The 16,214-nt window shown below is 29.8% G+C and overlaps 2 protein-coding genes across 2 annotated transcripts; both read right to left on the bottom strand.

The window, feature by feature from the left end:
• Positions 1–3,356: 3,356 nt before the first annotated feature.
• Positions 3,357–4,710, bottom strand: LOC122713904 (zinc finger protein 2 homolog). Its single transcript, XM_043934729.1, has 2 exons — positions 3,969–4,710; positions 3,357–3,634 (listed from the first exon to the last, which is right to left on the bottom strand). The coding sequence occupies exons 1-2, from the start codon at positions 4,708–4,710 to the stop codon at positions 3,357–3,359; spliced, it is 1,020 nt and encodes a 339-aa protein (XP_043790664.1).
• Positions 4,711–13,939: 9,229 nt separating this feature from the next.
• Positions 13,940–16,205, bottom strand: LOC122713747 (gastrula zinc finger protein xFG20-1). Its single transcript, XM_043934479.1, has 5 exons — positions 15,960–16,205; positions 15,724–15,881; positions 15,500–15,642; positions 14,668–15,425; positions 13,940–14,604 (listed from the first exon to the last, which is right to left on the bottom strand). The coding sequence occupies exons 1-5, from the start codon at positions 16,052–16,054 to the stop codon at positions 14,223–14,225; spliced, it is 1,536 nt and encodes a 511-aa protein (XP_043790414.1). The 5' UTR covers positions 16,055–16,205; the 3' UTR covers positions 13,940–14,222.
• Between the last annotated feature and the right edge of the window lie 9 nt (positions 16,206–16,214).

The following is a 16,214-nucleotide window of genomic DNA, read 5'->3' as shown; positions in this document are numbered from 1 at the left end:
ATCTATTGCAAAAGAATTAAAAAAAAATCTAATCTAGGATTGAAAAATTGCAACACAATTCAAAAATATTTTTCTTCTTTTCATCCCCATTGTAATATAGCAAAATATAACCTCCTCGTAACTCCTCTAACCGCCTCTTCCTCGTCTTTTTTTCCTTTTAGAAAATGACCAGTCAACCACCCTAATGTCCGTCATACGCGATCGAACGTATGATCGCAACCCATGATCCATATATCAGCGAGTCAACGCGCCCCGGGTGTTTTTGCTTCCCGTTGAGAACGAGGATACTCGTCGACGGCCACCTGAAGCCAACTTCTGCCTGCGAGAAAGGACGACGATGCATCGACGTCTATTAGGGGCTTAAACGGTTTTTAAACTGGGAAAGGTAGCCCATCGAAGTGTCAGAGACGCAACAATGACGTGGGCAAACATTCCGATATACAGGACCACCCGGGGTACGACGTTTCACGTCGTACTGTGTGAATCGAAGAATTCATGGGGGAAGATCGAAGATTTTTGGAATCGAATAAAGTGAAGAAAACGATGGAATTGAAGGAGGATTTTATATTTATATTATAATAATTTGACGAATTATACTTGAAAAGAATCTTATTTAATATAATATTCTGATTGACTTGATTGGTCAGTTTAAAGAACTTTTAAAGAAAAATTATTCCTAAAATAAAATGATAAATACAAATATCGCTTATAAAGTGAAACATATCGGCAAGTGTTGCTCCATTTTCGCGAGTCGTTGAAACGGAATCAATGGTGTCTTCGCGCCGGGTGTTCTTCCTGTTGCGCAACCTCCTTTGGATAAACGTCCACGGGGTGTCGAGTAGAGAATACAACCTCCTGAAAGGTGTTTCCAATCTTGTTGAGTAATATCATTTACGAGGAACCAGAACGAGGCAAGTCGTTCTATCAATTTAAACGCACGAAAATAATCATTTATTATATTAATATGGATGATATTGACATTAGATATGATAAATATTTAAATATATTGTATATAAATGATATATTAAAATGAAATGCGTTATCACAATTTTACGCCAAAAACGTATTTATTTTTTCAATATAACACGTTAAAATGTTAACGACGAAAAAAAAATTTAAACAATGAATAGCTCGAAGACAATTCGAGAATGAAATATATAAGTCACAATGAGGAATCACACACTTTCCAAAATCCTAATATCACATTGCAAGAGGATTTCTCTCGTAATCTGGGATTAAGGTGGGCAAGGATCGCTGTAATCCGGCTCACGTTTGACATGGGGACGTTTAACTCTATAAACGACTTTTCTCCTTTGGTGTCAGATTTTGACTTCTGAGGTTTATTTGGCGAAAACGAATAACGACCAAAATCATCAGCATAATTATTAAGTATATGAATCCTCTCTCTCTCTCTCTCTCTCTCTGTCTACACCTGTTTCCTCTATTAAATGTTAATCAAGAATTAAAATGCGGGAAGGAAGAAAATAAAATAGATTATATGTTACAGTGCCGAGAAGTGCAACAACATTAGCAGAAGAAATTGAATCCGCGCGATAATGTGGAAAATTCGGTAAGCTTAGGATAATACGTGCATTAAATTTCTTGCGTTTGGACACGGTAGCTTGGACGGGTACCAGCAACCCTGCTGAGACATTCGTTCAAGCTCGTCGACACCCTCCTACCGACGCGCTGATATATGACAGTACGGCCTTATGACTTCTCTCCTACGGTGCAATTCACCCTATGTTTCTCCCTTTCTTTTACAAATCCATTGCACGTCGATATTAAACGCACTTATATAAGGTATATATCGAATGGGACGTTGATGTGTTCACCTTCGAAGAATCAATTCCAGGAAGAACAGATTCGGATCAATAAAAGTTGATATTAAAAAGATTATATCGAGATTTATCAAGATTTATTATTTATTAAGTTATTAAGCAAGGTTTTGAACGGTCGTAATTCTTCCTTTCTTTTTAAAAAAAATTAAACACAAAAAGGAAGAAGAAGAGGGGAATTTCTTCCTCAACACAATGTAATCGAATAGTCGGCCGATAATCTGCTCGAGGGGAGGACTAATTGAATTCGAGTTTTTTTCCAACCCGCAATCTGGCCAACCACCCCTCGAAACCTTCCCCACCCCGAAATCAACCGAAAACATTTATGTATGCGGCCACGAGCTGTCGTGGAGCAAGAACGTATTGCAACGGCAAAGCGATGGAAAGAAGGGGAGGGGGGGAGGGGAGAAAAAAAACGGAAGGAGGGCAGGGATAGGCTTGCACGCGGTAACCGTCCCTTCCGGTAGGCGAAAGGGCGCAACCCTCGATTCCTGTACCAGCCCTTCACCGCCAGTCGACCCTATGACTCGAGAATGGGGATCCTTTGATCCTCGAATTTCTGGGGTTCTGGTGACGCCATCTTGAATTTAATTGTCAGGAAAATGGTGGTGACGCCTCTGATTATTTTAATGTTAATATACATGTTTGGTGTTTGATTTATTTAATATTTATCTATGGATAATTTTTAAAATTTTAAAAGAATGTGATTTTTTTTCTTGATACTTCTTATTTAATAATTTAATTTGATTTTTGATAATTATTTTACCGACAAAAAGTCATGTGTGTAAAATAAGTACAAAAGAATTTGGAGAAAAATAACACGGATAAATAGAAGAAATAATTCATACTAAATACTAGTTTAAAGTTGATAAATTTTAGATTTTTGATTTGTAAGTATAGGATTTAAATTTCTAATTAAAAAGATTCGTGATTAATTATAAAGATAAATCTTTTTTTTAGTATTAAATGTTTTCTTAATATAAATTGAGATAGTTAAGGAAGACGTGGATTTTGAAAATAAGAACAAAGTTTAGATAGTTATTATTAAAAATAAATAACAATTTATTTATCGTTAAATATAGTATATATATTATAATCTCTATGTATAAATGCCTTCGTATTGCATTATATAATATTCGACTAGTATCGATAAAAAGGACATAGTATCAAAAATAGGAATAATCTTGACAAACATTCAATGATTCTTCATAAAACGAAGAATCAAGGCAACAATTAATGTTTAATGGATACAACCGTTGTATATGAAATATACAAAATGTCTCATTTTAATCTCGAATTCGATATAATATAATATCTAAAAAATTTTCAACTCGAAAACTTTGCTTCTTTTCACGAAATAATTGTTTCAAAGATTTTATTTTTTTGGTCCCCAATTTTTTTTACACACCCTATGTGTAAATATTACCCTACTTCAAAATATACAAAAGAAAAAGCATAATGTCAATTCAATATAATGCGAAATATTATCGAAATTTTAATTTCGTTCGTATAAATGTATCACGTTGGATAGAAATATGGGAAAAATCCCATATTTTGAGGTAGAGTATTTCCTAAACCGATCATTCCCAACGTAGCCGCCGACATCCTATATGGATCACGATTCTCGTGTGTTCTCATATGCTTCTTCAAGTGATCTTTCCTACCAAAACACTTTCCACAAATTATGCAAGCGTGTGGACGAAGTCCAGTGTGGATTCTCTTGTGCCTCGTCAACTCTTCGTTCCTGGTAAACGATTTGCCGCAATCCTTCGCGTCGCATTTGAACGGTCTTTCACCTGTGTAATCGAAAAATATTTTAACACATTAAAAATGTTTCATCGGTGAAACAAAAATCGAAAGTTTTCCAAATTTGAAAGATTGAAAAAAAGAAAAAGAAATTACTTGATATTCAAAGTTAAAAAGAATTATAATTTTAAAACTTTTTCGACTCTTAAACTCGTAAATTAAATATATTGGAATTAAAACACGTAAGAATAACTGTTCGAAAACATTCGATACACTCGATCAAAACAAATTTCCACGATATAAAATTCGAATAACGAACGTCTCTCTACCGGTCGTCGCTCTATCCACAACAAATTCAAGAAACAAAAATAGAAAGATGCTTACCTGTGTGTATCCTGATGTGCCCCTTTAGTTGCCCGTTATTGCTGAATGCGACGTCGCAGTGTTCGCACCTGAACTTTTTCGGCCGCAATTTCCTCATTTGCTTCGCGACCGCTTCCTGCCTCTGGAGCATCCCCACAGCATGCTCCACGAATGGCGCTTGTAATTCTTGCGGGAAGGTGTGCAACACCGAAGGGAATCCGCGATAATAAAACGGGTGCCCCGTGGTCGCTGTCGTCGAGGCAGTTGGCAACGATGAGACCACGGGATCAAGCCACGGGCCATCAGAGCGCAGGGAATCGGGCTCGTTCGAAACGGTCATCCCCTGAAGATAATCGATCGAGCAACGCGGCGCGTCGTACAACGAGCGGCCATTTAAACGCGATGAACGAGATTCAGGAGGATTGGAGAGAGGGGCGTCCGTCCCAGAAGGCAGTGGGCAGTCGAGAACGGAATCTTTCGACGATTCCAGACTCCCGTTCCTGCTCTCGTCCTCCACTTTTGACGATGAGCTGCTCGTCGTTCTGACGGAGGAATCGCTCTTCCTTCTTCTCCGCCTTCCGAAAGAGCGAGACGACAAAGGGATCGAGTCGACAGCCCCCCTTTCGAAACCGGAATATCGACGATCCTCGTGTTTCACATCCTTCTTAATTGCATCTTCTTGCTCCTCGATCCTGTTTTCCCTCGTGGTCGCATCACGATTGTCCCACGGCCTGAAGAAACTGGTGTCCCTGTCCTCAAACATATTCCTCCCGCTATCGAACAGTACACTTTCGAGCAACAACAGCAATATTCGCGGCTCGCATCTATTCCACCAAACTGAATTTTTTTCAAAGTCTTTCGTTACCTTGCTTGACGAGCCTCTCCACTCGATCGAGGAATGATTTAAGGCTCCTCGAAAGGGAAGCGAGATACAAGCGAATTGAACTGTACGATGCGAAAAATGCGGGGAAGCTATACGATCGACCGATATACTCACTGGAGCAAAGCTTACCCCAGAGTTATATACGAACGATGGTGTCCACCCTCCAGTCCGGATTGGATCGTTCCATCGAGGAAGGATGGTGGCACTCGCCCCTGCCACCAGGCGAGGGAGGAAGGGGCACCCTTTCTAGTCGGTAAGGGCGAAGGTAGGTTTTAGGAGGGCCGGTCGAGGGCTACGCGATACGCAGCCCCTTTTGTCGGGGATTAATCGGTCGCCACGGCCGCGCGGGGCTGTTTGCCCTTTTGTCACGAATGACGAGCCGATGGTATCGCGGAGATAGAAAAGGAGGAAAGAGAACGTGGACGGAGATATTGGAGGAGGGGTCGCCCCACCTCTCGATAAGCCCTCCGCTAATATTTTTCTTGATCTTAGCGGTTCAGTACGCTTGTATTCTTTTTAACGGGATTGACGTTGCATATTTTGAACACGTAGAGAGTTTTAATCGATTAAAGGAACAACGGTTGGAATTAAAATTTATATCGAATGTTTTATTACGTTTTGTTCTCTTGATAGATTTCTGATCTTGATTTCCTTTTTTCGCGTTTTAATCTCTATCGAATACAGTCCTTTTTTTTTTTTTTTTGAGTTTGGTTTTATGCAATTGACGATTGCTGTTTTCTGTGTTGAGAGAGATTGGAGAAAACTTTGAATTGTATCGATCGAATTTATAGAATTTGTCATTTTGTATTTGAATAGTAGTGGATCGTTCGATGAATATCGTAAATGTATCAAGAGATTTGAATAATCTGCTCTTATGAATTTTTGTAACGTATATACAAATACAACGGATGGTTTTGCTTAAACTGTTCAATTTTGATTTCTGTTCTATGAATTTATGCGATATCAGATCATAACGTTATATTAAACAATGATCGAAAATTTATTATTTATTTTTTATTTATATTATTATTTATTTATATTATTATTTATTTAAAAAATATATGGAACAGAAATGAAATTGAATAATCTAACGTATGATCAAATTTTGTTGTAAGTTTTAATCAAACGATATCCATCGAAAATTAATAATTCGAATTTGATAATCAATTCCAATGTATAAAACGTAGAAATGTAGAAATGAGTGAAAATAAATCTAAATGAGTCAAAAGTGAGTTAAAACCAGTTGAATCGGATCAAAATAAGTTAAAAAAATTTGTGCTTTCACTTTTATGAGTAGAGATAATAAACCGAATATCTCTAAAAAATTTTCTCTTCTCCCCAATTAATAAAATTATTTTCAAAGAGAAATGTCATAGAATATTTGTTAAAAAAATATATTTGATACCGGCTTTTATGTTTTATCACCTTCCAAACATAATTTTTTCCCTCTCCAAATTATAATTATCTTTCTCAATCAGAAAGATTTTCGTTTTTCAAATTCGAAATTCATTCCTCTCGACGTTTTATTACACGTGTACGTGTAATCGAGCTTTTCTATACCGTCGCGTGACAGGAAGCAAGGATAAATAATTTATACGATGGCCGATCCGATCGAAGCGGCGAGGTAGGCACTTTAAACACAATGAAAATGGGACAGTCTGGTAACGTCGTGATCTCTATGGGATGTATTCTGCAGAAGTTACGAGGGTGGAGCTCTGCAAAAGCGTTTCGTTGATTTATTGTAACACTCGAGGTTGAGCTACCCTTCGCGAGAACGAGCCATCGGCCTCCGTTGCCACCTATTTTCCCTCCAAATCCCCTCCGTCTCTCTTCCGCTCGTAGAACGTTTCGTCCATCCCTTTTGTCCTCGAAAATACGATACAAAATCAGCTTCCAGACACCAACGATACCGAGAACAACCTTCTTTCCTGGTCTTCGTCACAAAATCATCGCCGAATATCCATTTTCGATCCGTCACCGTTTACACGATTAGGCGATTACTATGCATACGTTTAATCAGCGATTGTTCAATAGTAAATAGGAGAAAAGAGGGAAAGAGGGAAATCTCGAAAACGTGGATTAACACGTATAGAATATTTAAATAAGTGAAAAGGAACGTAAATTTTTTCGAAATGAAATTTTTTTATTATTTTAAATAAATAGATACTTCTAGAAATAAATTTTGTATAGCTTATGTATTATATTTATAACACATGTATATAAAATAATTCATGGGAAAATGTTAACGATTCAAATAAATTTCAAATCAAAATTTATTTTAATAGCATAATGAATTAGTCAAATATTCATTTTATATTTATTTAATAATATTTTTTTTTATATTTCATATTGAATTTTGTTATAATTTATCCTGACAAAACAAAAAATTGTATAATTTATTAATGATTTAATAAATAAATCAAATAATTCATAATAAATAAATATTTGCATATTAAGGTTATATAATTATAAATTATGAAAATTATAATTTCTGGATTATTATAGTTATGGTTAAGAAATTTGTATAGCATATTTGAACAAGTATGTTTGTAAAAGATTACGCATGTGAACAAGTAAATATTTAGTTGACATAGAACGGTCGAGCATTTTTTTATATGTTTCAGCCTTGACAATCCATTTGAAATAACTTTCTTCCAATCGACAAAGAAATATCATTTTAAAATTTAAATTTTTCAAATAGATTCAATTTCATTAGTCAAACGTATTTTTCCTTTCTAGAAAAAAAGAAAATCTTCTTTAAATTCCCAAAATTTATTTCTTAACGACTTGCTAATTAATAATTATAATGTAATATTAATTATAATAGCTAACAATTTTTCAAAATCGAAAAATTTTAAAAAACAATACTGCAAAAACTTTTTTTTCAAATTTTAGAAATCTAGTATGTTTAGTCAGGAAACAAGATAACTTTCTTTTCTACGTTGAGAAAACGTAGCATTCTGTCGCAATTTTGATGGATCAGCCGAATTCGAACAAGAATCCCTCAATCTGTCTTATTTTTCAATCTGAACGTCATAACAACGACTTGTAGCAAGAAAATCTCTAAATGATTTTGTTGCAAAATTTATCCTCGACTTTTAATCTGATATTGATTGAATAATCATTTTAATACTTTCTTTATTATAAAAAATATTCTATACATTATATTTTTGATTTTATAAATATAATACTTCTTTTAATAACTGGAATTTTCATTATATTCTGAACTATATTATATACTGAACATAAAATCAAGAGAAATATTTTGAAGATAAAAAAATTATCTATAGTTGTATCTATAGATAATATGATAATATAAATTTTATGCTCAAAATATCGTTAGCAATAACAAACTTTATTTATTCTGTACAGAATTATACGATATAAAATCATATAATTGATATAAATATTAATAATATAATAATATATCATAAAAAATCAAACGAATCAACTCTAGCCAAACTAATTATTGATTTTTATAGAGTACTAAAATATTAACTACTAAAATATTTTGATATTATAAAATTAAAAAACTTTTAGAAATATAAATTTGATCATTCTGAATGATTCGATTTTGAACGATCGCGCGCATAAACGGATTATAGGAATAAAAACCTAACAAATATAAATATCTCTAATAATAAGTAGCTAGGTATTAATTTATTATGATTTTTCTGGTTAAATAACCTCAGTTTAAAACAAAAAACTTTGTAATTTATAAATGTTTTAATTTCTTTCTTTAAAGTTTGAATATATAAATATCTCTAATAATAGGTAGATATTAATTTATTATAATTTTTCTGGTTAATAACTTCAGTTCAAAACAAAAAAACTTTGTAATTTATAAATATTTTAATTTCTTTCTTTAAAATTTTAAATATTGTAAGGATAGATTAAAAAAAATTATTAAAAAAAAAGAGAAAAAAAATTGACAAAATTAAACATTTGCAAAGTTTACGAAATAGATTTTCATAATAGGTAACTAATATTCACTTGAAATTTCATAATTATAATAATAATTCATTAATAATAAACAACATTCTTTTATACAATAACATTTTTATAAAAACAATATTTATTTAACATTATCTTAAATATTTGATCAAAACTGTGTAATTTTATCTTTGTAAATAATCTTCAAAAATATATTCTTAATATGTAAAATACAAACAAATCTATATATAGGTTGCCTTACTATATATATACATATATATATTTTTTTATAGAAGTTTCATGTTTGAATTGAATGAGCCTAAAGAAGTCAATCATTCAATAAAAAAAATATGAAATAAAAAAACATTGCCATGCCACGTACCTCGTCAGATGTATTTGTACCGCTGTCAAAAGCATATGACTGATCGATTGATTCTTATTTCAATTTTTCGAAATTGTAATTTTTCCCCCAAAAATGTGTTTTTGAACTCGAATGTCAACCACACGTGGACGATTAAAGTTGACTGATTATCTATTCGAACAATATAAAGGTAAATTTTTGATCAGTTAAAATGATCATCGATCATTTATACTATTCTTAATTAATCTAGATTTATATTTTCGAAACTAATTAAAATTTATAAAAATAATATAAAAACTTGATAAAAATAGGCTATATAAAGTAAAAGTAGACTAGATAAAATAATAACACAAAAAAAATGGAAATGATTTCTAAAAATTGTTAACAATCATAATCTTGTAGATATATATAAAAAAGTTATAAAAAAGTTTAATTGTTTAAATTAAAGCTCTCTTAAAATAGAATTAAATCATCCCATCATAAATAATATCATTTTAAAAGTTTATTACAATTACAAAAAATCATTTATTATAAAGTTTTGAAACAAAATCAAGTTTTTATGAAAATTTCTAAGAAAAATAAAATAAATAATATTTACTATAAACAATTACTATTAGAAAATTATAAAAAAGATCTTTTCTACTTTGATTTAGTTTCCATTGATCATATATAGCAAAAGTAATAATATAAATAATTAAAATAATCCTAATAATTCTAAAATAATCTTGCAAACAACATTTAATTAGTTGATCAAAAGTATGCATAAATACATATTTCTTTATAGAAATTATATTTTTATGACATTACTCAATGATCTAATATTTTGCAAATAATACAAACAAATTGACTTCTTTTTATTATTTCAGATAAATAAAAATCAACCCTCATAATTCTCTAATATAATCACAGAAGGAAAACAACCATATCCATATTATTAAGAATTTATTTAAAAACAAAAGATCGGTTAAAGAGAAAGATTGGTTCACGAAATTCACACGTCAAGCGTTTCGCCACGATACGTTGTATGCAATTCTTCCTGCTATACGGTTGGATGAGTGTCCATGAGTTTCCATGAGGGTTGAAGCCGTGGCAAGCCCCATAATAGCCCTCGAGCGAATCCCACCCTCCCCTAAGAACAGAAAAGCTTCGAAAGTGTGCACAACCGCAAAGTCGCCGCCCCTTGCATGGCGGGCCGAAATTTGATTATGCCCCTTCCACGTGAATGAATCCAACGGGATTCATTGCTTGATATCCGTCGATGATTTATGCTGTATCTCCTTCTTTTTTTCTTTTATATTTCCCTTACCATGCCGACAAGTTGTCTTTGTCATTGTTTGCCGATGAAACCGCACGCGTACTGTACTAAAAATCAGAATCTTGTTCAGAATCTTTCTTTGAAGATTAGGAAATTTCATTTCAAATATATTATGGATAATAATAATAATTTGAAAAGTTTAATTTGAAATAAGATATTTTTATTTATTTTAATTGTTATTGCTATGACAATTTAGGAAAATTAATTAAGAATTTATTAATTGAAGCGAGTAATCGAATTTCAAATATGAAAGTTGCAAACATTCAAATTTCAAGCAGATATTACAATCTTAAACGAAAGCAAATTCACAAATGTTATGATCATAAATATTACATTAATTACATATTCTAAATGCAACTATTGAAATTGCTTTTACATACATTGAAATTTTACATGTCGTATAATGTCATATACATATTGTAAATATAAATGTATTATAAATAATTGAGAATGTTGAAATTATAAGATATAGTATTAAATCTTGCAATCTCAATTGTAATCTCAAACAATCAATTTATAATTGACTTTTTGACTTTTCTTGTTACAGGATGAAAGAAGAACACAAACTTCAAGTCTGTTCTGATTCTTTTTGATCGTGGTCATGGTTTATCTCGTCAGCTATTAATCAAAAGGACCAGGAATTTCCACGCGAGTGGTTCCTTCATTGAAGAGAGGACACAGGATAGATAGATTCTATAAAAGATCATTCTGCCAGATGGCCCGTGCCCGCAACGAACAGAGAATTTCTTTTTTTCATTTTTCTCTTTCTCAACTTTTCTTTTAGCTTGTCCATGGTATAACCACGATGCAACATTTTTCATGGTTTTCTATTTCAAGAGCAAGTATGTATATATATATATTCTATTTTTTCATGATATTTTTTTTTTTATATAAAAATTTGGACATGTATCCTTATATAATCAATTATATAAAGGATATTTTAAATTAAATGAATATTTAATTTGTGCACAGATTTTTGTAAAGAATGTACAGAATTTCTATTTTATAGTTTCTTTTAAAAAAGTTCTTCTATTGTTATTTTTTATTTTCTTTATTTTAATTACAAAAAATATTTTTATATTAATAACAAGAAATAATATGAAATTTTATATAAATATAAATATTTTATTTTATCATTTCAGATTTCTAATATCTTTATTTGCGCGTAAAAAATGGAAATTATAAAATACAATAATATATAATTATAAATTCGATCATCGAATCATTTATTAATTTTAAAAAAGAATTTCATATGTTTATTAAAAACAATAAATAGTATAAGAAATGATAACTGCAAAATTTTGTCGACATTTTAATATTATAAACAATATTCATTCATATCATGAATAATTGGAAAGAAATAATTGCGAATATTGATCACCATGGTAGAACAACCTTTTGCCGAAAAGTATTTGACGAAACATGGCGTGCAAATTTAACAGTGGGGTATCCCTTTTCTTCATTGATGCCTTTATTGTTATGTTCCAATACTTTTGCGAAAATATAACTGCGTGAAATATTACAAATCAATACAATATTACAAATTTATCATACCAATAATGATGTCAAAATTTCGCGGCCATGAAAGCATAAAATTTGATAAATACTAAATATTTAGAATTTATCTTATATATATTTAGCAATTAAAATTAAATTTTTTTATTGTATTTAAAATATAACAGATTAATTTGATTAAATTTTAAATTTGAATTGTACAATTGTAAAATTTAAATATTGAATTTTTAATTTTTAAATTTTTACTATTTAAATTTTGAAATTTGAATTATATTAAATTTTTAATTTTTAAGTTTTTTATATTTAAATATTAAGTTTTATATAAGTTTTTAATATTGAACTTGAAAATTAAGATTCTTTCTTCTTAATTTTAAATTATTTTATATAAATATTATATATATTTATATAATATTATTTTATATAAATAATTAAATAATTTAAATAATGTAAAATATAAATTTTTTAAATTTTAACATTTACCATGTTAATAATCTCCGATAGAATTAAAATATGCTTGATCATTTTACATATTAATTTTTTTTGTATTTTATATTTTTTTTAAGAAAAATTTAATTCTAATAACCAAATAGCCCTGAAGAATGATTTTGAATTTTATTTTTAGCAGAAAGGAATTAAAATATACTTCATATTTCTTTTCTATACAAGAATTTCTAATCATTCACGGGAAATCATATGATTTGTCACGCAACAGCCTCCACCAACCTTAATTTTCACGGAACTTGAAGAGAAATACATCCATACAAAATTTACCATTTAGCTACTGTAGAAAACCATAGCGAATTTATAGAGTGCTTTTCTTTAACTCAATAATACCTGGTCAACTATCGTCCCACATTATATCATTGACGGAGCGTCACTAAATACGTATGTGAATATATATTTTTAGTTTTAATATGAATTAAAATATGTTTGTATTTTTTTTTCTTATTATTATTAATTTTTATAAATATAACTTTAAAATGTTTTTAAACTTAAAGTTTCTGATTATAAATTTTTGTTATAATATACAATAGAAGATAACAATACAAAACAATCTTCACTATTGAGAATATACTATTGCTAAGAAATCCAGAATAATAAATAAAAATTTGATAATTCAAGTATAATTTTCGTTATTTTTTAAAAAATGTTTTTTTTTACATGCGATCCAATATATTCATTCTAACTTTCTTAATCCAAAAAAATGCCTTTAAGCTACGTTAATACCAAGAACTAGCCAAAAGAATATACTTGACTTGAGAGAAGTCAAAGATCGACAATAGAAGAACACGAGCCACGCCCAAGTGCCGATGATCGAGCGCAACAAAACGATCCGATTTTGTTCGGGATGTAGAGAAAACAGCGGCAGCACATGAATGGAAGTAGTAAAGGTGTTGGCTGAGGTACAAGCAGTTCTCCTTTTTTCACAAGTAAATTTGACGTTAGCTAAATAAATACATTGAAGCCGGCTACGTTTGAAGTGGTTCTCGTTGACAGGATGACCATGAACATCGATGCGATTGTTCCGTCATGGATAGTCGGCTTCTTTTCAAGATTCGCTCGTTTGCCCTCGTTTCTTTCTCTCTTTTTCCTTCTCATTCCATTATCGTTGTCAAAAATTGCTGAATATTCCTTTTGGAAAAATCAAGATCATTCTCCGCATGTTCTATCAATTTCGATTACAAAGAGTTAACTTAAAGAAATTCTTGCTATTATTTTCATTTTTTGATTTTTGCAATAATTTTAAAAAACATTTATGTTATTATCAATAGAGATGTTCGTCTTTTATACTTATTAAAATTTATGTTTTGTTTCGTTTGCTTTATGTAGATTCGATGAAAATAATTTTTTTCTTACAACAATATCTTAACAATCAAATCCATTCTTTTTTTTAAGTTCTTCAAATTTATTTTTTTTACATTTATTTGTAAAAAAAAAGTGCTCATCGTTTTACAACTATTACAATTACTGAAATAAAACTAAATTAATTATTTGAAAGAAAAGAGAAACAAAGTAATTATTTAAGAATTTAATAATTTTATCTAAACATACATAATTTTTCTCTGCCTCGTCATTGGCTACAAATGCCAATAAAATTAAACAAATTTGTACACATTATACAATGGTTTCCGCGTATAGGAACCTTACCGATTAAATAATGTCGCTATAAGCGTGAAAATACATGAATATTATAATATTCAATTTGACACAGCCGGGAATCAAAAAATTATTTTTGCATAAACATTATTTTACTAAATTAATTATAATCTACGATTCACCGTGTGTTTTTAAATGTATTTTTAAAGTAGTTCTATTAATAAAAGCTTTAGAACATACAGGACAAGAGTGTGCACGGGATAAGTGATATTTTAAATGTTCATTGAGTTGTATGCTTGTTTTAAATAATTTTTTACAAATATTGCATTTATGTTCTTCCTCACTATCTTCTTCCAAATGAGTTCTAGTATGTTTATCTACTTCACCAACATTATCAAATTCCATAGAACATACTCTACAACTGAACTTTACAGCTCGAAGAATACCTATTTGACTACCAGTTAATGGATTAGGTACTGGAAATATATTATTAGTACTATCTCCAATACTACATCTTAATCCTTCTTTCTTTTTATGGGAACTTATATGATTCCTGTAAAAATATTTTTAGATTACAATTAAAAAAAACATGAGGTATAATTTTCATAAAAATTACCTGTAGGCTTGTTCATTTCTAAAAGTAATGTTACAACTGACACAACGATAATCTTGTTGCATTTGTTGTGTTAAAGATGGAGCAGTTACTTGTAAGATTGTGTTCTGTAGTTTTATTGTAGGATGGACAATTAAATAATGCTGTCTAACATCTTCCTTAAGTTCAAATGTTTCTGTACATGTATGACACTTATAAGGATACAATGGATCTGTGCTAACATGTAATCTTATATGCTTATCATAAGTTACTTGTGAACTACATTCAGTTTGGCACATATCACATATAAAATGAGTTTTAGTATGAAGATATAAAGATTGTGAAGATGAAAAAGTTTTATGACATATAGTACAAATATTTTTCTCTTCTTGATTATCATTCTTTTTCATTATATAATATTTATCACAGTGTTCACATTGAAATGCTGGTTTTGAATCATAAATAGATTTTTTCAATTTACATCCACCCTTTGCACAAATTGCCTTTCTATTAAATTTTTTTAGAGATTGATCTCTTTGACTCATATTATTCATATTTTCTGAAAACTGTTGACTTCCTTTTATTAATTGTGCCAACACTTTAAGTTTTTTTGATCTTGGACATGGTTTTCCATATATTTTATCTATTTGTATTGTTAAACAATATGATTTTTTTCCTATTTTTGCTTTTGGATATAATTCAGGTTTTATATGAGCAGATCCATTTAATGATATTTTATCAGAAGATATATCTATTTTATCTTGCTCATTTATTTTATCAGCCTGTAACATCATATTTCTTTATTAAGTTATTAAGTGATATACATAGAATTTAAAAGAAAAATAAAATTATTTACATTTTCTACTAATTGAATACAAGGGCTTTGTGGTGGAGTTACTAAACTTTGCGAATCATTATCTAATTTTTTTTGTTTTGACGGTGGAGTTTTAGGTGACTCAGTTTCAGATCCATTTTCAATTTTACGTTTTTTTTGGTCATCTATGATAAAGAATATATTTTCATTAATATATATATATATATATTGAAAAAATTGAAAAATCTAATTATTGTTACATATACCATCTACTTTATCAAAAATAGTTGGAACAGCATTAGAAACCAACTCTTTTAAATCATTAAAACTCGTTTTGTCAAAATGCAATTCACAAAGATAAATTAGCTTATTACTTTCAGTATTTTCGATCAATTGACAATTCTTTAACCATTCATTCCTTTGACTGGAAACATAAATATAAAATCATAAATATATAAAATTATAAACCTAATAAAATAATCATAAACACATAAATACTCACTCTATTTCTTCGGGAAAACGGAATAATAAAATATCTTTCCCGTCGATTTTTGTATTTTCATTTGAAAGACAACCGTGTGCTTCACAGGTTAACATTTTATTGGTAAAAAATTTCTTTTAAACAAATATAATTTTTCATAAAAAAAATAATAATAAACTCAATAAATAAAAACAAAATTGTATATATAAATTATAACCTAAAATCTGAAAATTTTATACAGATATTGTAGCTAATATTTGAAACCAAAAATTTACA

Source organism: Apis laboriosa, unplaced genomic scaffold (assembly GCF_014066325.1).
Source record: "Apis laboriosa isolate Shangri-la unplaced genomic scaffold, ASM1406632v1 scaffold26_cov146, whole genome shotgun sequence".
NCBI classification, from domain to species: Eukaryota; Metazoa; Arthropoda; class Insecta; order Hymenoptera; family Apidae; genus Apis; species Apis laboriosa.
The sequence above is the reverse complement of the archived record's forward strand: the minus strand, read 5'-3'. Positions and strand labels throughout refer to the sequence as shown.

Coding starts and splice junctions, on each gene's coding strand:
- LOC122713904 (XM_043934729.1), bottom strand. CDS start 4,710: ATGTTTGAGGACAGGGACACCAGTTTCTTCAGGCCGTGGGACAATCGT. Junction 3,635..3,968: donor GCACATCAGGATACACACAG/GTAAGCATCTTT, acceptor TCGATTACACAG/GTGAAAGACCGTTCAAATGC.
- LOC122713747 (XM_043934479.1), bottom strand. CDS start 16,054: ATGTTAACCTGTGAAGCACACGGTTGTCTTTCAAATGAAAATACAAAA. Junction 15,643..15,723: donor TATTTTTGATAAAGTAGATG/GTATATGTAACA, acceptor TCTTTATCATAG/ATGACCAAAAAAAACGTAAA. Junction 15,426..15,499: donor GTATTCAATTAGTAGAAAAT/GTAAATAATTTT, acceptor ATGATGTTACAG/GCTGATAAAATAAATGAGCA.